This window comes from Anas acuta, chromosome 6, assembly GCF_963932015.1.
Source record: "Anas acuta chromosome 6, bAnaAcu1.1, whole genome shotgun sequence".
Taxonomy (NCBI): domain Eukaryota; kingdom Metazoa; phylum Chordata; class Aves; order Anseriformes; family Anatidae; genus Anas; species Anas acuta.
The window spans coordinates 37,774,555-37,798,448 of NC_088984.1; the positions used below are offsets into that span (position 1 = coordinate 37,774,555).

General features: G+C 41.2%; 2 protein-coding genes across 4 annotated transcripts in view; one reads left to right on the top strand and one right to left on the bottom strand.

Moving 5' to 3' along the window:
• HECW2 (HECT, C2 and WW domain containing E3 ubiquitin protein ligase 2) overlaps nucleotides 1-23,894 on the bottom strand; it is a 192,688-nt gene that overhangs the window by 144,067 nt on the left and 24,727 nt on the right. Inside the window, exon 1 of one of the 3 annotated variants that reach the window (XM_068686568.1) lies at nucleotides 19,285-19,874. The exons of 1 other annotated variant lie outside the window; for it this stretch is intronic. The gene's annotated coding sequence lies outside the window, so the exon portion shown is untranslated. Of the gene's footprint in view, nucleotides 1-18,920; nucleotides 19,078-19,284; nucleotides 19,875-23,894 lie in introns of those variants that run through there. One more of the 3 variants, XM_068686567.1, reaches the window with a different exon arrangement.
• CCDC150 (coiled-coil domain containing 150) overlaps nucleotides 15,670-23,894 on the top strand; it is a 31,364-nt gene continuing 23,139 nt past the window's right edge. Inside the window, 1 exon segment of the mRNA XM_068686719.1 lies at nucleotides 15,670-15,778. Coding sequence (XP_068542820.1) covers nucleotides 15,670-15,778 — 109 coding nt within the window.

Genomic DNA, 23,894 nt, shown 5'->3' on the forward strand with positions numbered 1-23,894 from the left:
TTCGCAAAATATTTACGTTATTCTATTCAACCTCAAAGCCAGTTTGTGTTTCACTGAAAATAAAGCAGTAAGGGACAAAGATGACTACCTCTGCACTGAATTAGCTGGTACAGTACCTTGTTTCTGAAGGGTGCCCATTTTCCCTACTGATACTCAGTGTGTAAAAAAAAAAAAAAATACAAAAATCACAAGACATAAAAACCTACCATTGAGGCTACTAGTTGCTTAAATGTAACCCTTCAGATGCAGACTACAGGCAACTACACAAATTCTGAGGGTCCACTGCTTGTGAACCCCTGATGGTGAGCGGTACTCCCATTCAAAAAAAAAAAAAAAAATCCATTGCTTTCAGCAGTTTCCTTCAGCTACACACACATCAGATTTCTGGATTATCTCTGGAGTTTCTTAAACTCATGGAGCATCTTATTTTGCATAGTAGATACAAATGCAATACCAGAATAAAATACAGAGCTAATATTATTAACAGTATCTGCTTGTCATGCTCCATTACTGACTCCAAGGCAAACATCTCCAAGGAACAGCCTGCCCCCACCTCGGGACGCAGTGCATCTTGGAGCAAGGAAAAGCTTGCCAGTAACCAGGGCCTGTCTTCCCAGTGCCCTCACTTTCCGCTCATTAACCAGCTCTACACCAAACATATTCATCTTTGGTGGCATGAACTAAAAGGAGCCTAGGGTCTATTTAAGCAATCAGCAAAGAACTCTGATTTCAGCAGTGCTGCGTTGCCGTGCTCTTTATACAACAAAGCCACACAGAAAAAAAAAAAAAAAAAAGGAAAGCTTTTTTCTTTCCTTCAGTGTTGTCTGACTTATCTCCTTAGGGTGAGGCAGTGTTTGTGAAGACTGTGTGAGTGCATTTAAACGCTGAGGCTCTAGCCACAGGGTAGCAGCATCAACCTACTGTGCCAGTAATCAGCTATGCCAAGGAAGAGGAGGTAACCAAGAGGCTTGTGGTTGTGTGGACACCATCACCAAGATCACCTTGCAGTCAAAATCCAGATACCACCACACAAAACCGATGATATCCAAGTCGGGCAGTTTCATCTAAAATGGGAAAACTTTGGCAGACTTAGTTTCCATTCGTTTTTTTGGCTGCTACTGGCTTGCTCCCAGATAACATCAGCCACGTTGCATTTTCTCTCAAATAAAAAAAATAAAAAATTAAAAAAATTAAACCAACAGGATAAGAGCTAATCACTGGCAAAAGCAAGCAAAAGGACACAGAAAGAAAGCTAGTACAATGAATGACAAAGAAAAGAGAGGAAAGCAGTCAAGAAATTTGGAAAACTGGGGAAAAAACAAATGACAACACTTGTACAAAGGCCACATACAGGTCTTGATCATAAACTACGCAGCAATTGCTACAGAGTTCAATTCTGAAGACAGAATTAAGCCCACCTAATGTGCCTTCCTGCACGGCACAGACCAGGGAACTTATCTGTCAAATCCTGCATCTCAGCTCCCCAGAAGCTGTGTATGAACTCACCCCAAAAGACTCCGAGAAGTTTTGTCCTGTACTCTGCAGGAGAACACAGTGTATGCCGTCGCTCCTGGCCAGGAAGACATTTGAGATTCTTTTGGTGTCATCTGAAGACCAAATACTGCACCTCCTCTCCCTTGAACTTCCGTGTGTGCACTAACCTGTTCACACGTGGTGCTGCAGTGTATGCCCTCTTCCAACGCTTGGAAAGGGTATTTTGCCAGACATCCTGAGGTGTTTTGAAGTTAAGCCCAGAAACTGGGAACAGACCACAACTGCCCAGATTATTCATGCAGAGCATTTTTTGGCACAGCTGCAGAACACACAGAGCATGCTGCAGGCTCGATGAATGGTTCTGGGAGCAGCAACCTCCAATTACCATGCTCCTAGAAATATTCTTAGCCCTTTCCCTGTTACCTTACAAGTCCTTAAACTTAGCAGATTACAGCACTGCAGCTCTTTTTGTGTAAGCAGACCCTGCACATCCCCAATGAATGTAATGGAAATTTGCACAAAAGTAGTCCCAAAATTAGAGCTTAAATCAATACTTGATACAGATGTAAATGGAAAGTTGGTAATTTGGTGGGGAAAGGTGTTTAAACATTTTCATATACTAGGTATGAACTTTCATTTTTTCTGTTGTTGGTGGTGTTGTTTTTGTTTTTATGAAACAAATTTTCTCCAAGTTTTCCCATCCCAGAAGTGGAAGATACAAGCAGAAGATCCCAGAAGCTCCTTATAGTATTAGGTAGAGCACCTTGATGGTTCTGTGGGGTCTATCCAGGTAGCAGGCATGCAATTCTGCCTTCCTGTGATGTTTATAATTACACCATCCAGCAAAGATATAGTTGACTTAATTTTTTTGAGTTTTGGTTTGTGGTGGTTTTTTGTTTTGTTTTGTTTTTTTAAGTGTATTTGTTCCTAGTATGTTTCATAAATGCCATCCTATTTGCTCTGCCTCCTATACTCTCACCATCATTCACCATTTACTTTCCTGTATCATTTTTTTTTTTCCATTTCTGAAGTCTCAGGGATCCCTGTCTACATTAGCTAACTGAAGAGAAGACTGAGAGGTCATCCGATTACCAGACATAAGCACTTTCTCACTGAAAAGGAGATTTGGTAGCAAAACCTTTTCAACCTTGCTGATCACAATGCAATAGGATCCAGTGGCTAACAGCTCAAGCTAGATCAATGCAACCTTGAAACATTCTGCAATTTCCTAGCAGTGATTGTACCTGAACCTTGAAACAGTTTACTGAGAAAGATTGAAGGCAAAAATGCAAGGCTTACCATCAGGCAGAATCTTTTTTACACGATTCTGTGACACGCTCATAAAGTGAAGGCTCTCATTTACCTCTGGAAGAATTTATATAAAGGTTGTGAAAGGAGTGAAATGAAGAGCATTTCTTTCTGGGGTCTGCATCATCAGTACTACAAGTACTGCCTTCGACTGGTTCTTTGTGAGCCGCAGGAAAAAGAACATACCAATATTACCCCAATCATGTTCCTTAGACAAATGGTACAAGATGACACACCGAGTGTTTTAAACAAACAGATAGCTAAGCACAGATCACTTGACCAAAGTAAAGCAGATCACCACCTGGTGTAGGAATAGATTATTTCCCCCAATCAGACCATCAGATCTTTGTTTTGCTTTTTGTGTGTGCTTTGGCTAGGGTGCAGGGAGCTGAATAGACAATTATTTTGCTTTTCTTTGGTACACCATCAGCTGAAGATACCACACTCGGAGAGGCCTTCAGATGGAGGCCCTGAGCTTTACTGAACACTGTCTCCTGGTTTCTGAGTCACACAAAATTCAGTCTAATGCCACTGAAGTCGCTACAGTGCCTTCCTGAAACTGAACAGACACAGGCTCACTGATTTGCAGCAGCGGAGGCAAGAAAGGCCCACCGAGCTCAGCAGATTCAGCTGTGTTTCATTTATCTTCACAGATTTGTGTCTAAGCCAAGAGTCTAACAAAAACTGCACATGTAATATGAATAAAACTTAACCTGAACAAAATATTAGTGTTTAAACACAAAAATAACCAACTACGAAAGTAACAGGCAGAAGAATGATATTCTGAGCAACAACATACTCAATTATCAATTTGTCTTCAAAAGCAATCTCAAAGATGGGAAGCTCTGGTGTTCAATCTGTCTATAAACCCAGATTTTGCCATTCCCACAGGAACTCCTCCATCTTTTTTGGACCTAAAAGCCTCCTCTCTAAAGGAAAAAAGATCCCTATAGGCACCTGCATTTAAAAGACAACCTAGGGATTTATTTCATAAAAATAAAGCTGATTTTCCAAAGAGGAAGGAGTTTGACTTCCATTTTTCAACATCTGCAATCACGGCTTTCCTCCAGTCACCCAATTAAGCATCTGTGCTAACTGAGCAGGCACTTCAGTATTCTGCCAACCTGGACTGAACAATGTGCTTCACCACTTGGATGATTTGGGATTTCAGCTTCAAAACAGTTCAGTTCTTAAACATACTCCACTACCAAACTGTCAGGTTTCTTGCTTAGTGTTCAAATTTGGCCCTCGATTCTTTGGCAGCTTTTTTCAGGACAAGGACAGTACCTTCCCTCAGCATGGCCAGTTTGCAGTAATGCCGCTGTTTTTCAGATCCACATTTCTACTACAGAAGTAACTGCCTCTTGAGGTACGACACAATTCTGACTAAAAAAAAAAATTTGTAAAACTCCACTCCTGTACTGCACTCTGTACAGAGTGTACACACTCTGGCTGCAAGGTACATAAGAAAATAAGGGAAAAAGTCTAACAGAATGAGGTTCAAAATTAAGTGTGCAATACATTTTTTTTAAAATAAGAATCACACATAAAATTCTACTTTTGCTTTGCACTTCCCCTCTCATCCCTAGTGATCAATTTTATTGGACTGTATATATATATTTTTACAAGTAAGACTGCTTTCTTTTTATGAAACAAAGTTCATCTAAGTAGCCCTACAAATCCAAATACATGAATTAATTTATTTTTTTTTCCAGCAAAGCGCATCAAAGCTAGCGTCTAAATGGCAAAGGTGTTTATTAAACCATTTCTTTGCCCTTTCTTAAAGGAAAATTACTTTAGGTAAATTCCTTCTTACAATTTATTGTTGAAGTTCGGAGAACTGTTATTAACATAAATGCTTGATAAAGAGATTAAATGCAAACACGTCTCTGATAGTTAATTAAACATACACGTTTTCCAAAATAGCTACTCGTGTGTAAATTCAAACACAAGTCTAGTACCTGCATGATGTCAGCACAAGTTCTTACTGTTACCAAGTGTTCCTACCTACTTAATGAGTGCCCTGAAGAAAAGAAGACCACAGTCCTGCTGCATCCGCGCCAACATTACGTTAGCTTAGGTTATGTTGCAGTTGATGCTCTGAAGATAAGAAATTAAATTCTCAAAAATGAACACGAATTATATCGTGCACACTGGGCAAGCAAAACAAAAACCTGACTATTAAGGTCACATTCTGGATGAACTCCAATGTTTCTTTTCCATATCCCTCTTAAAACTAAATGCCTTTGAGGTCAACCAGGAAATTTAGTAAGGTCCAAACTCGCCTCTTTTAATCACAGCCAGTGATGTGAACTTTGCTACACTCGGAACATTTCTGGATTAGAGTCAAGAAAGTGTAACAATGTACTTACAGAACCAGAAGAAAATATATATATATATAAGAATATAATATAAAAAAGCTTTTGCCCAAGGCTACCAACCAAAGTTGAAAAACATGGTTTTAAATACTGCATACTGAATTCAATATATGGAAAAGCTAAATGTATATATCAATGTACTTAAAATGTTGTATTTTAAACATAAAAACACAGAAAACAAAGTAACATGGAAATTGAATTCCTGAATTGCAGGAAGGCTTAAGAAATCAAGTGGTATACAATGGCTTTGATAGGACTGATTCTTGACAATACGCAGTAGTGTGTTCTCCAGCAGCGTTAGCAGTAGAATCACAGTATGGGCAAATCAGTCTCTTCCATGCAGCCTGCTTCTACATGAACATTCAAACACACGAGCTCATATCAACAATATATTGTGCCTATTTAACGGGGACCCATTCTCTTTGTTTTTGAAAGAGAAAACAATTGTGCAATGCTGTTCACCCCCCAGATCATCAGCTGAAATGAAGAAACATAAAATTAGAACAAGCAGTAATAAAATTGCACTGTTTAATTCTTTTTAGCCCGTTAAATAAAGCTACCATGCCAATAACAGATGACAAGCCTTGGAACCCTTCAACAGCCTAAATGGCAATTTAGCATGGCAAATGACTTTTAACAGTCATTTACCTCCTTTTAGGCCTCCTCCTTATTTCCTCACAGCCCTGAGCTGACCAGACCCGACTCCCCACTGCCCACGCATTTCTTCTTAAGGATGCTGGTCCACACTGCCTAACCTGTAACTCACCTTCACAACCCTATGGGCTAAGGAACGAGGTGTGCACTGTACGTGCATCCACAGATATTAAAATCCATTGCAAAACAAACAAATAAAACCACCTAAATCATTAGAACCATCCCATGACTGTTTTGTTTTCTCATAAACTAAACAAAAAGTGTAATTTTTCAGTGAAGACAATTTGCAATATAAGAAAAATTTGCCCCCCACAACTGACAGCAAGCTTTTGCTGTCAACGATACTGTAAGCGAACAGTCCTCATGAATACAAGTGCAAGACTGCTAAATTATCCCTACCTACCTTTCCTTCCAAGCAGAGAAGCTACTTATTTTTTACTCTGGGCCCCACATTTTTTCTCAGGAAACATTTTTCTTCTCTAAAACACTTAACAAAGCAATCACAGCGAACTATATAAAGCATTTTAAAACTTCTCTTAATGAATATGGAGGTATTTTAACAAGCCTGGCATTTCTTCCAGAAAATAAGAACATTTATTGAAACAAAACAGGCTGTTTTTAATCATCCATTAAACACTGCAGGGGGAGGCCACAAACGTATGATTTAGTTGAGCTACAACTTACCACAGCGTGGTTCTACCTACATCTTAACCCTGCTGCAGGTCGTGATGAGGCACTATTCTCCGGAAGAGCAGCCAAAGCACCACCAACACCTGCAAATTGTCAGGGGGCTGAAGAGTGATTAAGCTATCCAAATCTTTTCTCTCGCAGGAACGTTTTCCCTTATGCAGAACTACTGAATGTATACATTGATATAAAACAGCATTTCCAGAGCAAATATCATCCAGTCTCCACACTGAAAGCAAAGCATAAGAGGTTCTCACCACAACAGCAGTCAATTTGGTTTTGTATTTTTAACAGTGGCTTTGGGGAACCAACAGTCACACAGATTTCCAGTTAAACTTGGAGCTGTTATTTTCAAAGTACACTTAGTTTCTGAGATTGGTGCTGCCATCTCAAATCTGAAAAGGATCTCTCATGTTCAAAAGCCTGATTTTGCCGCCCCTCACCCCCTCCAGTCACACCAGTGCACCCAGTCTAAGCTATGTGAGCCACCATCGCCCCTAAATCTTGCCACCCTGGCACGCTGTTCTGAACCATTTCCAAGTACTACTATATCATAATTTAGGTATTTTTGGTTCCCACAATACTTTATAACAAGCAGAATTTAACTATGTTGTGTTTTTTTTTCATGTTTCTTCCATGATGGCTTTGTTAGCTACTGCCTAGATTTTACACTATCTCAAGCAATGAAAGAAAAAAAAATCTATTCAGTTTCTCTGTATTAATCATGATTCTATAGGTATCTGTCATCCTTCCCACTGTTTTTCCATACAAAAAAAATAAAAATAAAAATTCAACACAACTTCATTTCATTAAAGCTATTTCATACTTTTGAAATAATATGAAATAGAACTAGACTTCTTGTCTAGTCCTGCTATATTTTCAGTCATTCTTTAAAATTCCTATGGAGTTAGACAGTGCCTTGTGCTTTTAGCCCTCTATATAAAGAGTAAAATCTACTGCACTCAGTACTAGAGCAGCTACATGAGTCTCTGTTCTCCTGAGGCTGATGTTCTTCAGCTGCTAAAGGAAGAACAAAACCTCTCCTGCTTAATGAAAGAGGAAGAACAAGACAAGGTATTTAGGGGCCGGTATTTCTGTTACAAGTTTCATGATAATGTTATCTAAAAGGCTCTTTCTGAACTAAAGAAGCAGTCCAGATTTCCCACCCAATTGCTGGTTTATGTGAGTGATGGATGAATATTCAACACGCAGCTTACGTAATTCCCAGAGTCCTTTCCAGACAAAGTTACAGCTAAATACTTAATTGCTTTTTGACAAGTTTATTTTTTCTCCTCCTCTTTCCATAGAAGCAAGCTTCCTTCTGAATGTGTTAATAACAGTGAAAATAAGCTGTTAATTGGCTATTGAGTAGAGCAATGCAGTGTTAAATACCAAGCTGTATCAAATATTTACAATTAAGCTGTGACTTGTGCCTTTGATTTTGCAAAAGCTGTTCATCTCCCACAAAACTGCTTGCTAGCCTCCACAGACTTCCCAAAGAAAGGGTATTCTGGTTTTCCTGACTGATCTTATGAATTCCATACCTGGCATGTTATTTTGCAGGATAAAACACCAGTTACAGATTGGCAGGCGTTACCTAATGCTAACATTTTACCAAGTTCAGCAGAAATTTCTCAAGAGCACGGCTCACAAATTTGTGCTTCAGATGAGACAATCACAATAAAAGTGCAAGATGTGAATCCAGGCAGACGGAAAGAACAGAGGACATGATAGAAGCACATGACTTGAAACCCTCATACAGCTGCTTTTTAATTTTTTCTCTATAAGCAGCTGCCCCAAACAAGACCATGAGGTTTGAAAGCCAAAAGCATTTGATTTAGATCAAAATTCACAGTTTTAGACACAAATACACTTCAGTAGGGTCTGTTATGATAGATTTTAGCCCATGTAGACTTTATAAGTGTTGATGCTAATCAGAAATGTTCAAAGCTAACAAAGAACAGGGAAGTACAAAAGGCTTCTGGACATCATAACTGGCAGAGGAATGATTTTTTCTTTCCAACATCTCAAACTCAAAATATAATTGCCTGCATCGAGTTGTTCAAAGAGTATGCTCCAAAGCACCACTGTCCTAAGAGAAAAAGAAAAGTCTCCTCATTACTTTGTAGTCTTAGAAGGACTGCTAACACGCAGCACCTATTTCTGCAACAATTATGACTACATAAGCACATGTATGTATCACTGATGTTTACTTATTGCTCACAGCCCTTGCATCTGATAATAATACTTTTCAAGAACTAAAAGCATCATAGACCACTTCTAGACTGATACTTTGAAATTACTGTATGTAAAAAACTTAAAAAACAAATCTGTTCTCAGCTCAGAAATGGCTCTAACAATTGCATGATTTTGCTAAAAAAATCTTAACCTAAAATAGTATTGTGTGTGTGGGCATACCGCTGTATTTTTAATTTTTTGAAGAGACTAAAAAAATCCAAGTACTAACCTTACTCTTTTATGGCTGGGTTCTATGAAAAAAGCTGTGCCATTCCAACTGATAAAAACCACAAGCACACCTGCAGCAAGTGATTTTGTAAACTGACCCAAATTACTCCTTGCTTCATCTGCCTTCTTGCATAACTTTGAAAGAGAGCATCCTTCTCTTCATTATTGTGGGAGAGAAAGAAATAAGCTCCATTGAATGTTCCTCCTCATTGCTAGTGTACTGGAGTTGCTGGAGGTGAAAGCAAAAGCCAGTATGTGCCATCCTTCCCTGATGCATGGGAGATATCTAACAACAACACGTTTTCAGTCTCATGTGTGGCATCTTTCAGAAAAGTCAGAGCACTGGCACAGTTCTGCAGCTGATAGAAAAGGTGAGCCCAGTCCCCTGCAACACACCAGGCAGAGGGGAGAGGCACCTGAATCCTCATCACAGCTCTTGTTTTCTGGCCACAACACTGCCCCTGACTCACATTTTGCTCATCCTATAGCTGAACAGCATGGCTGTCTCCAGAGCTGTCTCCATGATCGAGAGCACGTCTTCAGAAAAATATTTTCTTCTATTACTCTACTCAGGCACATTCAGACTTGAGCTAACTCTCCAGGCTCCATCCTCACTAGAAAAGAAAAAGAAAAGGGCAAGGAGGGCTGCAAGAAGTAATGTGTATGCAGAGAACTGCAGAAGTCCAAAATTACTGAAGGCCTGGGGAGGTGTTAGAATGATGAGAATTGCAGAGATCCCTGAAGACACACACACAAAAATAACAGTGAGAGAAAATCAGCGAAGGAAGGAAATCAAAAGAAAAAGTGCTTTGGGACATATAGGATGATAAGATAGGAAAACTTCAAAGAAAGGAATCAAAAGAATAATTTAAAGATAACGGATATGTGACGTTTCCGAATATATATTGTCTTAAAATTCACATTGTTCTTGTTCTGTGGTTAAATCGATTAAAATTCTGAAGTTTTGTAATTAAACAGACGCATTAAATGCACACTAATGTTAATTAAGGGGAAAAAATCTCATAATCTGTTATTACATATCATCACTTGGACTCTTAGAAGAACCAAGTTTAATTTAAAATAATCAACTCCATAATGGTAGAACTATCACTCAGGAATAGGAGGATATGCCAGCTATAGTTCTTTATAGGACATTATTTCTTGGAAGGAAAGATACTTAAGAAGCTTAATAGTGTTTGGGGGATGCGTTGCTTTGCCATCCTAAGTTTCAACGGGAAGCAGGAGAATGTCTGTACTAGTCTTTGAGTTTTATACAGCTGCTACGACTAATGGCAGTATCTGTAAAGCAAAAGCAATAGCGAGGTCATTAGCAGACTGAACAGAGGTTGTCCCATTGAACAAAAGCACAGTTTAAACAAGCAGTTTTTATGACATGCTTCCTGAAAAAGAGGTAAGAGCAGCAAGAGGATATTTTTCACGCTGGGACACGACTTCTCATGGAAATGCTTTGTCAGAAATGGACATTCGTAAACTGCTCTAAGACTTCAGATTTCACTGATCCAGTCTGGAAGACTGCTCAGTAGCTGAACCCTTACAAACAAGAGCATTTAAGCCCCAGTTCTTTCACCCTTGGTCCTTTACTACCTGCAGCACACCAGCCAGGCGCACATGGAACAGTTCCCAGCACTACTCAGTCTTTCCACAACGAATGCCTGTACAAAACTTTTCCTGCACTGATTGGAACAAAGCTACAAGCACTTGGAATTCTTTATTGCTTGGGTCCTCCCCATGTATAAGTAATGGATAAAGACTTACAGCTACTCTGTATTTCTGTGCATACACACACACGAAAAAAAAAATAGCTGGCAGTATTACACGTTCAGTTTTGGCCAGAAGGTGAAATAGGTGAAATCAACTCCAGTTAAACTAAGCTATCTAATGTCTTGGAAAGGTGACGTACATGCAGCCATACCCATACCCACTGAAGAGCCTATTTCATAGGAAAGCTGGAAAGTAAAATATTCACACTAGAAAGCTTTTTTCCTTATATACATCAAATGTGAACATATCACCCAATATTTTTGCTATTTTTATGTAGTAAACTGCATCCCACAGTATTTTAAAACAGGTTTCTCAGTATATTGCACAGGTTGAAGGAAAAACTGATCAGATCCATTCATCAAAGTGGACTATATTCTTTTAATCCACTTAATTTAAATTGTAATTGACCTGTTTTAAGGAGTATAAATCAGAGTAGCCCAATTAAGAATTAGGCCCATTTACATGAGCTGTAATCAGGCTTACAACTGTTTCCTTTTTCAGTAAACCTCATTAAGTTGGGAAACTTTCAGAAAAATAACAGTAGTGTTACAAGACCAGCTATCCAAATCGTTCAGTGCAGCACTCAGCGGAGAAGACTCATTTCTTTTCCACCCGATGCAAGGCTTCCATTTTTTCTCCTTCCTTAGAAGACACCATTCCGAGGCTTCAACAACTTGTATTGGACTTAGGGAGTCAGTCTGAAAGATGTCATTAGCATCTTCCATAATGAATCAGGGTTACACTTACAACGTACAGAGGAGGAACAAAGAGATAAGTCAGCCACGACAGCAGGAAGGTGCACAACCGGAACCCGTGGGGATAGTTTTGGGATGCCATCTCCCTGTCCCCACTGTTAAGACTGCAGGGGCAGGGAGTGATTTCACACCTGTTTCCGTACTAACAAGGAGAGATTATGACATTGATTTTTCATAGGGCTACTTACATGAGTGAGCATTCATCAATTTCTGTTAGAGTTGTGGACTCAGAGCAAAATAATTACTTGACAAGCTGGGTTACAGCCTGTGTCACCAGCCACAAAGCATATTCAGTAGAACGCTAAACCCTTTACTCTTTCACTATGCTTTTTGTTAGCCAAATGCTATACAAATACAAGACACTTAAGTCAACACATTTTACATTCAGAAATGAAGCTTGGAAATATTTCTTCTTCCAGGATTCTCCTGTATCTGAAGTATTTAAAGGGTTGAACTCTTTGTCATCTGTACTTAGGAAGACTATTTCCATTATGTTGTTTCACACATTGTTAATCAATGCATATTTTAGTAAAGAAAGTCTTTGTCAAATATACAGATAGCCAACATTGTCTTAGGCATTACAAAAGGGATGTCATGAATTTAAAAAATGATGTTAATCTGTCAGAAATGTGTGAGTGTATGAGAGCCTCAGATACAACTGAAGATTACAGAGCAGAAAGATTTGAGGAAAAGTACTTCTATATTTCCAGGCTGAGTACTTGAGAGTTTAAGTGTTCATTCTTGTGTGGTTGTTTTTTTTCCCTCACAGCAGTCTCCTCTTCTGTTTGGGTGGATTTTTATCAAAACATTGGAAAGAAAAAGACTTATTTGGTAACAGTAACACCACAAACCTTGGAAAGGAGACACAGTGAAAGGCATGAGACCTGTGGTTTATCTTTTCTTTTAAGAGCAGAGCCAAAATGGACTTCGGTACTGAATAAAAAAAAATAAATAAATAAACACTAATCACACATTTACAGTAAGATAAAAAGCTGTGAAACAGGAGATTCATTCTTGCCAACATGAGGTACTTCTCCCATTAAAGTAATAAAATTACATACATATATTAGTCCTCCTTACACTGATTTTATTTACCCCATACATTTATAATCAGCAAACGTAATAGAAATACATTTATCCTCAGAAACAAGAAACAAAACTTGTCAGCCTTTTTTTTCCTTAAAGAAGCAAGGACTGTCTCTTTACGGCTAACTGAAGACTGATAAAGCTTATATCAAGAGGCATTGAACATACTTGTGTCTACAATACCTCAAACTCTTTGTAAACGGAGAAAAGCGTACAGCAAGCCATAGAAGAGCTACAAATCTCCTGACTTCATGTTCTTAAAGCCTTGGCAGCTGATGGCTTCAGTTGGTGATTTCTCCCATCATGATGAGGCAAACATAACAAGTGCAATACAGACAATTAAAAAAAAAAAAAAAAGGCTTTCTGGAGTACATCTAAACCAAAACCTTATTAATTTGCCTTTGCTAGAAATCCAGTACTTAAGTCTATGTCCCTGCCTGCAGTTTCTTTTAATATCAGTAATAAAACAAAAACAAACAAACAAAAAAAATAACATAAAACCAAAAAAATCTTCCAAAACAAACAGTGAAACCGTTTTAGAAAAACAGAAGGATGCCATAACTTCACACAGAGATTATCAGGCAAGCATCTGTGTCAAAAACATAGTTGAAAACAACAATGAACTCTGGCATTTATTCTAGTTCTGATACTTTTCTACACATACGTAGATCCTCACAGCATTTTTGCAATGATCTGGACATTACTCAACATGACGTTACTTGCAACGTGAAGCCAGATGTTTTATGAAACAAGGTGTATATCTGTACATATTTATGGACACATATACTCTGTACATATTTATGGACACATACACTTGAAACAACAATAGGCAATAAATCTTAAGTTTTGTTTTCTCATCAAGAGGAGAGTGCTTTTGGGGTTTTTTTGTTTGTTTGTTTTTTCCTCTCTTGGAAACAAGAATGGAATCGGTGCCTTTTCTCACCCCAAAACATAGAGCCTTGCCTTTAGGGCTGTACCTCTACTTGTACACAGAACAAGCCAGGGAACAGATGCTGAAGCCACGTGGCATACATGATAAATGCTCTTCTCACAAAACACTGATCTGTCTGATCCACGCTACTTTCAAGCGGCTGGACAGCAGGTACCTCGACAGCCCTGCTCACCCCAACCAAAGTTTCAACAGTCTCAGAGAGCCCACCACAGTCAGGTTTGTAATTTTGCTGCGCAATACAAATATTTGAGGAATTACGTCCTTGATAACAATATTTACGTTCATTTAGTCAGTGTAGGTATCTTTATTAGAGCAGTAAGCGAAGAAACATAGGTGATGTTTTCATGTAGCTGTGGTTGCATTTTAAAGAGATGAGTTCACAGTCTCTACTCCTGTTTCGTATGAGAGGATCACTATTTTCTCAAAGTACCAGCTTCAAAGATTCAAACCAGTAATGCTGCAGCAAATTAACACAACCTACTGAGCCGAATAGCTGGCTTTAAAATACACCTTAACTAAAGAGAATACACAGCTTCACAAGCACAGCTTTTGAAGCCAGAATGCTGGAGCCTAGAACTACAAATTTCACACTCTTTGAAAGAACAAAGAATCACCCAAAGATGGGAGGATGTTTTTGTGACAAACAAGATCCAAAATGAGTTGCTGGTTCTGTAATTTTTCTGTGGCTATTTTTGCGAATACTCAGCACCTGTAACATGCATCCCCACTTCGGCACCTCATGCATGATCACTTGTCAGTACTCTTTCAGCAGGACTCTTGCAGATCTTGCTGCTTCCCACCATCCTGCGGCTGGGCCACCCCGCTGACTGCAAGGAGCTGTGGCTTCAGCTGTCGCATTTATTCCTGGCAAACTCTTCTTTCCTACCGTGGTTACTCGCTCTGACAAGGATCAGTCAATGTATTTTATTTTTTCTTTTTAAAAAAGATGCTGTTTGTCATTCCTGGAGGAAAATGAATTTTACTGCTGTAAGCTTCAGGCTCATCTAATTACAATACCAGCCTTCAGGGAATTTTTAAACTAATGACATTGTATTTGTCAAGCACAGAAACTTTTAATCTGATTTTCAAGAGGATCCTAGCCAATGGATCCTGGCCATCGTAGCACTTAAGAGAACACATTTGACTGTCCTCCATGCAATATTTAGGTGGGCTTATTATGTAAATGTTAATTGTTGTTACCTCGTATCTTTCTGCTGTGGTCAATACAAGGCATATAGGCATATTGACAATGTTATTAAAGTTTTTATGACTACAAGTCCGCAAATCAGACTGTGTGTGTCCCTGTGCAGCTTCTCAGAGGAACAGAGGCATGCCCCTTAAGAAATCGGAACCAAATCACCTAAACTATCTGAACAATTCTGCAGTTTTCCTCCTCATTTTGTGATTTGTTGTACACCAGCATCAAGAACCACCAGCTCAATGATTCTGCTATATATTTCACTGTTCAATTGTAATATTCTTTTCTTTATTACCAAGGGCTAATAATTCCCAGACAATTCCCAGATAATTTCCACTGCTGATACAAAGAACAAAACCCAAAATATTAATTATGTCACAACAACTCCCTCCACTCCCTACCCGCTCCCAAAGCAAATAGCTCAGACCACCAAGCATCCACTTTTGGGTACTTCCCTAATATTTCTAAAGGGCAAACAGTGCACTACTTTGACCACTGACTTAGGCTTGACCATACTGATCAGGTCTTTTGGACAAATAATGCCAAATTCACATTTCCATTTCAAATTCATTTCAATTATAATCGCTTCTCCAGAACACATACATGCTACAATTGTGCCACATAGAAAAGTGTAAGAAAAGAACCTTTTTCATATGCTTATTTATTTTTATTTCTCAAAAATTATTTTTAAATAAAGAGAGATAAATTCATTTTTATCTTTCAAAACTATTATTTAAGAAAATGCCATTTTCTGTTTTTTCAAAATCACATACTTCAGGACAAAGGTACAAAACAAATCAGTAAATACAAGTGCTGTTGTCCATTCAACAACGTTTGTATCAACATACCAGTCCTCCTCAATCATAAAAATACACATACAGTTGTGACTCAAAACTGTGTAAACGTAACATGACGCAAGCAATCCGGAGTCAGAACCATCCACACCCCAACAAGGCTCAGCCACAGCCACTGAAAAGTTCTCCCCAGTATCACGGGGAAAATCAACAGCTCTGCGCAAGTAAGACAGGAAGATATGAAGGCTACAACTAGCCATTTGCCTTGACATCTGAGCTCATACATCCCGTCAGCAGAGCTTTGGAAGCCTAACATCAACTTGATCAAAACAAATAACAGGACTCCTAGGTGCTGGAGGGGACAACGGAAACACTTGTTGTTCACTTGTAACATGAGCGACTGCATCTCGAATTAAGAGTCCAGGGCTTGTACCTCCCATGAGAATTCACGACCTGGCTGCAGTCTTTTAATATGAAAACTCGGAAGTTTCACCAAGATGCTCAGAAGAGAGCACTCTTCTTTGCTACTTAACTTAGCAGCTATATTTCTCTAAAGCAAATAACACTTGGAAAGTTTTCCTTAAGCTCTTCTACAAGTACCACAGTATTTCAGCATAAAATTTCTCCTCGCCTTACCTCAATCCCAGGAGGTAGGCCCAATTCCATTACAAACTGGATTTCCACAAAATGGAAACTGTCAGTCCCGGTACCTTTCAGCCTCCATACCCAGATCACTTGCAAACACACAGCGTGCTCTAGACCTCAAAAAGCTATCAGCACCTGGCAGCGGCAGGCAAGTTTTGAGGACAAAGGATCCTGATCCCACCCCATGAAGACGTGCCCTTGCAGCACATGCCCACGTTACACAAAGCTTTATCATCACTTTTGCTCTGGCCAGAGAAAAAGGTGTTTTCTACCTCTTCTTTAACATCACTGGTACTCCAACTGGCCATGAACAAGCTGCCACAGAGGCCTGATATCATTATCCATATAAATAGTGCACGGTTTTCTTCAATTTCAGTGGAAATGAGGTGGAACTTTTCCTAGACACTAAACTCAAATACCAATTTATAATAATGATAGTTAATCACGTTCTTCTCACCCTGCAAGGGCCCTGGTATGGTTAGACAAACACCTCATATAGGGTCATTAGCTTCAGAGTGCTAACACACAGGCTTCCACGCACACAGGAGTTTGTCTCCTTTCCTTTTACGCTGGAGGAGGACTTCTATAGGAAACATTCATGTCACTTGTCCATTGCCTTTCCCTTATTTTTAAGCCCTGAAACACCACATGACAATTCACTGTGTTTTATTCACCAGTGGTTCCATCTGACGGGCACTGAAGTTAATGCTCTGCCTCCTGGTGAGCACCTTCACTCCAGCCTTTCCCCTGCACAACATAACCAAAAGGTCAGCGATGGGCAGAGTGAGCAGGCCAGGCACGATGACACCACGACACCATCAACATCACCAGGCTCAGCCACGCTGAGCATCCCATGCTGTGAAAGGCAGCACCATTGGCTATGCTCTTGAACATAAGCTTTGGGCATGGTAATTAACTTTAAACACACATTTACATCTCATTCTCAACAATTAAGTACCGATACCCAAATAGGTATTTTGTCACTATCTCCCTTATGTCAGTACCTGGTAGTCAATGGAATAAATGCAATACCCTAAGCATCCTGCTTCTGTCTGACAAAAGGAGAGTTTTTAGAAAAAAAAATAAAAAATGCTGAGTCGGACTAAAAAAAGATAAAATGGAAAACAAATTATATTTAATTATTCAAGAATGCAATAAGCAGATTCAGTCCCAGACTCAGAAAGTCCCCTGTTTTACAGCATACTGGAGCCTTAGCTGCAGTTTGAGTAACAGTGGCCCACAAAGAAAACAAAAAAGCCTATTAATTTTTTCAATTAGGCATTACTATTTAATCTTATAAAGTGGGAAAAAGGAAATTTATTCCATTTCTTCTCGGGAAATCTGACAAACCAGTACATTGTTCTGGCTGGCAGCCACTGTAACATCACAAGGTTTCTTAAAGGCGTAACACTGTGAATTTAACAGGTTTGAAAAAACACAGCAAGTGTAAAGCAAATAGAAGTGCCCATTAGCTAAATTGCCTTTAAAAATAAATAGCAAGATAGCAAGGACAGTCTTTAAGGGAGGCTGAGGGTCCTCGTGGGGAGCTGTGAGCACTCCACGCCAAGCCAGCAGGACCGAGCTATGCCACAAGTTTGCCTTTACAGGCAGCCTCCTCCTGGTGCCAAAGCAAGGTGAACCGAGCGCTTTCCAGCCACAATTCCCTGGAGTTAAACTGCTACGAAGCATGACATCAAAATGGTGCCTCTGAACTTTGTGCAATCTCAGAGTCCATTTTACGGTGCTAAGTTTAAATTCCAGCATCAGACACAAACAGGGATGGATATCTAAATCGATACACACGTGCAGGACAGCACCTGACATGCTCTGAGCGATCTCCAGCTGACATGAGAGGATTTTTGGGGGAGCGGTGGTGACAGAAAGGAAGCGTTGGGTTTGCTCCTTTTGGATGCTGATACTGACATCATACCTCGGGGCTGATGCTGCAACCACGCCAGCAGAGGACTTTTCCAAAGGAGTCTAACAGCTGGGGAAACTGGGCATCTGCATATTGTTAGAAGGTGTGTGTTGTGTGGTTTGTTTTATTTTTTAATCCATCCCCAACACAGATTTCTTAGCGCTGTGAATAATTTCTACTGAAGTAGACTGGTGTGACTTTATTTTTCTGATGCAATATAATGGCTGGGGAGGAAAGGAGCTAGAAGAGAAGTTTCGGAGCATGCAGGAGGCCGCCCTGGCTGGCTGTGAGGGAAGCAAGCCAAAGCTGCTGCCGGGGCTCGGGCACGGGAGGCGCTGGGGGCTGCATCTCCCGCAAACGCAGTGCGGGGACTTGTGCACAGAGCATCCCAGCAAGGAAAGGAGGATGGTATAAATACACTGCGCGCTCCTGCCATCTATTCGCTAGCAAACCAAGAAAGATTCAATTATGTAACTATCACTGTCTACATGCAACACACACACACACCAGATCTTGGTACCACACGGCCTAGGAACGATTTGTATTTTCCATCCAGATAACCCTCCCGCTTTGCACCGACACGAGCACGGAGAGGTTGGGAGACAAAACCGGCGTGCTAAGGGAGCATCTCCCCGCTACCACAGCAGCAAGCCGCAGGAGGGGAGCTCCAGGAGCCCCCTCCCCGCCGCCACCGCGCCTCGCACACGGCTCTGAGACCCCCGGGGCCAGCGCGGAGCCGCCGCAGAGCCCCCCCAGACCCCCCCCCGGGCCCGGCCCCCTCCTCTCCTCTGCTCTCCTCTCACCTCGCCTCCCCTCAGCGCACTGCGGCGGGCTCCGGCGGAGGGCGGCGGCCGGACCCCCCCGTCCTTGCGGCAGCGGCGGCGGCCCCCGGGCGCCCGCGGCGGGGCGAGCGCCTCCCCTCAGCGCCGGGGCCGCGGCCCGGCCCCCGCCCCCGACAGCGCCACCGGGCCCGGGCCGCAGCCCCGCGGGGCCTGGGCGGCGCCGGGGCCGGGGGGAGGCCGCGGAGGAAGGCGGCCGCCCCCGCCGCCACACGGCCCCGGCCCCCGGTACGCGCCTGGGGGAGCTCCCCCTGAGCTGCAGCCGCTCCAAAATGCCCATTTCCGCGTTATTCTTATTAATTTTTTTTTTTTTTCCGAATTCACTCACGGTTCTCAGCGCTGTTATCCGTGTCATCCGGGCGCAGCAGAGCCGTCCTTTCCCATTTCCTCAGTGTTCAATGATCCGGGCTGGTGCAGGCGGCTCTGCGTCCCCCACTTACTCGCCCGTTTGCCTCGGTCTTTGTCCCCGAGTGTCTGCGTGGGGAAGCGCGGCCACAGGATGCACTGGGAACTCAAAGCCCGCGCTGCAGCAGCAGAGGAGCGGCGATGTGCCACCCGCCGCAGCAGCGCAGCCCAACACAAGCAGGAGCAAGGGGCGCACACACAGCCGGTCCCGGCTGACCCAGGTCCTGGTTGCTGTTACTGAGCCAACACCTCACGCTCTGCTGTCTGGTCTGAGTTTTATAAAGGCAAAGTCTTCCCACAAGCAAGGAGCACGGCAGTCCTAGCTATATTCCGTACTCTACAGCTGTTTTCGGTATCAAGCATCAACCAATACATGGCCAACTAAATAGGTCGCTTTAGAAACTATTTCATGAGAATAACCAGCTGGAAACTGTATGAATGTATATCCAAATACAAAGTCGGTTTTGTACAGCTTGTAGCGTATTCCCAAATCCCTGGCCTTGAAATCCTTTCTCTATGGAAGCCCACGGCACATCTGCCTTGGGCTTCAACAGCGCAAGGGAATTTGTTCTTCAGCTCTTCTGCACGACGCGAGACGAACTGCTCCAGATCTGGGCGTATGCGGCTCTGTTCCAAAGTAGGTCAAGCCATGACAGTCATCAACATCCTTCCATCTACCTAAAACCTTTACACTTTCTTTCAGTTGCTTCCTGTGCACATGTATTGGTGCTTACAGCATAGCTTACATACGCTAAGGGTGCAAATGGTCAGTGCAACTGATGAGTCTGGCCCTTTATACTGAAGAATGCTGTACTACTGCAATATATCTGTTTAGATTTACATTAAAGGCTCGGATTCAGATGATTATATACAGGTTAGTTGCGATTTGGGTGTTGTCAAATACATCTCTCTCTTTGGTGGTAGCTTCACTTGGTACGGATAACATAGTGCCTATTTTACTTCCTGAAACAAGATCAAAGGGGGAAAAAGAATGTGTGATGCCAAGAATTTCATAACATTTATAGTTATTTGTGCTTTGTTTTTGGTTATCATGACATTTTTATAATGAGGAGATGAGAAACTGAGAAGATGAAAACCGTTAGCTAATGAATTATTCTCAGTGGATTTGCAGGCTGTAAAAGCCCTTTGACGGTGTGACACAAGTGCAGGCTGTCTTTAAGTTAAGACTTCTCATCTGTCAAATGAAAAAAACTGCATAAATCAGACACTGGATTTTCACGTTTCTCTCCCTCAAAAAGGATTTTGAGAATGTCCTTGAGCCTGTGCTTGAAAAAAAAAAAAAATCCTATTTCCACTGAGCAAAGTGTTAATTTATATGAACCTATAAAATCCCCTCAACTTCCCCAAACATAAAAGGCAGCAATCACAACAGTAGTAAAACACAAGGTATTTGTAGAAATTCAGCACTACTACTTTTCAGAAACTACAAAGCTGTCAATTTCTCTGCTTATATTTCTGCTAAATGTGTATTTCATGCTACACATACAGTTCTTTATGAACAGTTCCCATGTCTATGGTATGGTTTGGGATTATTTTCAATTTTCCTAGACATGGCTGTTACTGAATGGAGTTGAGTGCACAGTAGAATACAAAGCCACTTCATAAAGAAATTGCTATTTCTCTTGTCTCCATGGATGCTCATACATCTACAGGCGCTGTGCTGCTAAGGAAGAGACTAACTTTTCAGAGCCACGTGCTGAGGAAATGAGTAGTTAACCTTCAATAGACTCAAAGATGGAGACAAACAGCCTGCTTTTCTGTAGCAAACATTTTTTCCCCTCTTTCTGACTCTAGGGCTCTTTTTTCCCTTGCCTGGATCCACATCCTCTCCTTTGCTGAAAATAAAATACAAAAGAAACCAGTGACAGAAATATGAAATCAACTTGGCCGAAGTGGGGATTCCTACTGTGTCTCCTAGGGCTCTAAAAATGTTCTGTATCAGAGACCTGAAGTGTGCAATGCATGGGAGGACATTTCTGGGCTGAGGAATACCTGTTTGAAGTTACGAAGTGTCTTAGAGGGAGCTTTTACTGGGTGAAAGTTACAAACACTCTTCTACTCTCCTGTCAAAATAGCAGAAACTGTACTAGAAGATTAAAACTTTCAAAGAATGTTTGTGCTACTTGTTCTTGGAAATGATTTCACTGGAGAAAAAACAAGTTTCAGTCATCCCACAAAATGGTTTAGTAAGAAAACTGCAAAACTATGAATTCTAAAAATCTTTTACCATGAAAAACAAATTGGACATCCAAAACTTCCAGTTACTGCCCTTGCAGTTCTGCCTACAATAAGAACCTACAGCACACAGGCATGAGAATGCACCCTCTACAAAAGGGATTTTCATCTGCTCTAACTTTGGACACTGGTGACTTAGTGTTAAAAGGCAAGAAATGCAGTTCTATATTATATGAAATTTCTCACTTTCCCAGCAATTCAGTTATCTGAAAGACAACAGGCCAAGCTGAATACCCAAAATAAGAGTTTCTTTGTCATGACGATTTAAAAGCCAAACAAAAATACTAAGAAGATCTACTGGAACACCATTCACATGGGATGGAAATGCGATGTTTCACAGGACTTCTGGACAGATTACTGTGCAGCAGGTGGAAATATTAATTGAAAGAATCACCCTAAGTGCCAAAATCTGCAGGACACGTTCTCTGGGCTGTCCTGCCTCCTTTGTGCTGCACAAAAGGCTTAATGAGAGTGAAAACCATCTGCAGCCCCCAGCTGGGGATTTGTGTGCTGTAAAGGAGTCCCTAAGTGATTCCCTGCAACCTGCACAGCGAGGCAAGGCATGCCTGGGCTTCGCTGCCCCTTGGGCCCTCGGGAACTGCCACCATCTGGTATTGCCTAATGCCAGGGCAGGCATGCATCCAGCCAGGGAGCCAAGGGGCTTCACAGAAGCTCCGCACCCTTTTAGTGTGCAGAGAAGAAACTCAGCACGCTGGGCCACCTGGTTAGAGAGCTGATCTGCAGACCCTGATCTGGTACAACTCCCAGAGACATACCTCTGAGCACCTATCTGCACTGGCCTGCTGCCACTGGTCATATAGGAACGTTAGTTAGCACATGAAGCAAATGAAAACATGGCCAAGTTTGGCTTTAGAAAACATTAAACTGCCAGTGGGAAGTTGTATATTAATTACAAATAGTAAAGCACTCATCTCCTACCAATAACATTTTATGAAATGATGGAAATAGTTCTTAGGTACAGAAATTAAATCTGCTGCAGTTCCTAATGCTTCCAGATAGTTGCTGAAATGTGCATAAAGATCACCGAATTGTGGTTAAAATTACGATGATAAAAGCAATTGTCAGCTTCTGTTGGTACTTGCAGAGATTTAATTTTAGAACTGTACCCTTAGGCAAGTAATATGGAATTAGATCCATACACACTGCATCCAAAGTCATACTGAAATGTCACTTGTACAACACACCTTCACGATCTTGCGATCTGATGTATAAATGTGCCTGTCAAATCTGCAGAGAAAGCCATCAGTACTTGTAGGCTGTGGTGAGGTGGTATGGATACACTATCAATAGATCGTGCTTTTGTAAAAATCAGGAAGCTTCTACAACTGAAGAAAATGAACACGTTGTTCTTTTGGAATATTCCTGCTGAAGCAAGTGGAAGGAGTCTGTGGGGAAACAGTCTGACATCATGCTGAGAGGACGAATGGTGTGAAGATTGTGATGATACGGAGACATTAGCAAGGCTGAAAAGTGGATCACAGATCTGTATCAGAGCCCTAGAGAATTTGAAGATTCATGCTGACAGTAGTGGGACAATTCCTGATTTTCCACAGTGAAGGGAAAAGAAAAAGGCTGGAGCAGGTGGCACAGAACTGCCACATCACTGATACCACTAGGAATCACATCCCAGAAAATTAACCTGGTACCCCTCTTCACGTTAGTTTATACCTCTCTGGACAGTAACAATGATTATTTGAATTACACATTTGGCCAATAATTTGACTAAAATCCTCAAACGATCTCTTTTAGGAGTTTTACTCCTCCCCAAAACAGCAACAAGTACCAGGCAGATGCATTTAGTAAGCAAATAAATCAGGTATTAAGTGGGCAAGCTATACTAGCAATGAATTTTCTTTAGATGATTTAGAGAAAGCAGGCTTTACTTTGGCAACTAGGCAGCAGGTTACCCTAGTGACATTAATTCCTTTTGCATCCTACGCAGTCTCGAATGTGAAATTAGCAGAGCTGGAAAATGCCCCTGCAGCCGGGGCAGAAATAACACACTTCTTACTGGAAGTGGAAGCTTCTCATCGGGAGACACTTGTGCTTCACTGCTCTTTGTCAAGCAGGGTAATGTGAATATACATTTCACTAACAGGCATGATCAGCAACAGAAACTCAGCAGATCACAGAGTGAGACAGAGCTGTCAAACACTTAAGCCACATCTATTCTGCACAGAATGTACAAACATTAATGCCAGAAAAATAAAGCCACTCTGAAAGCCCGAAGAATCAACAAAGAAGCTTTTTGCCCAT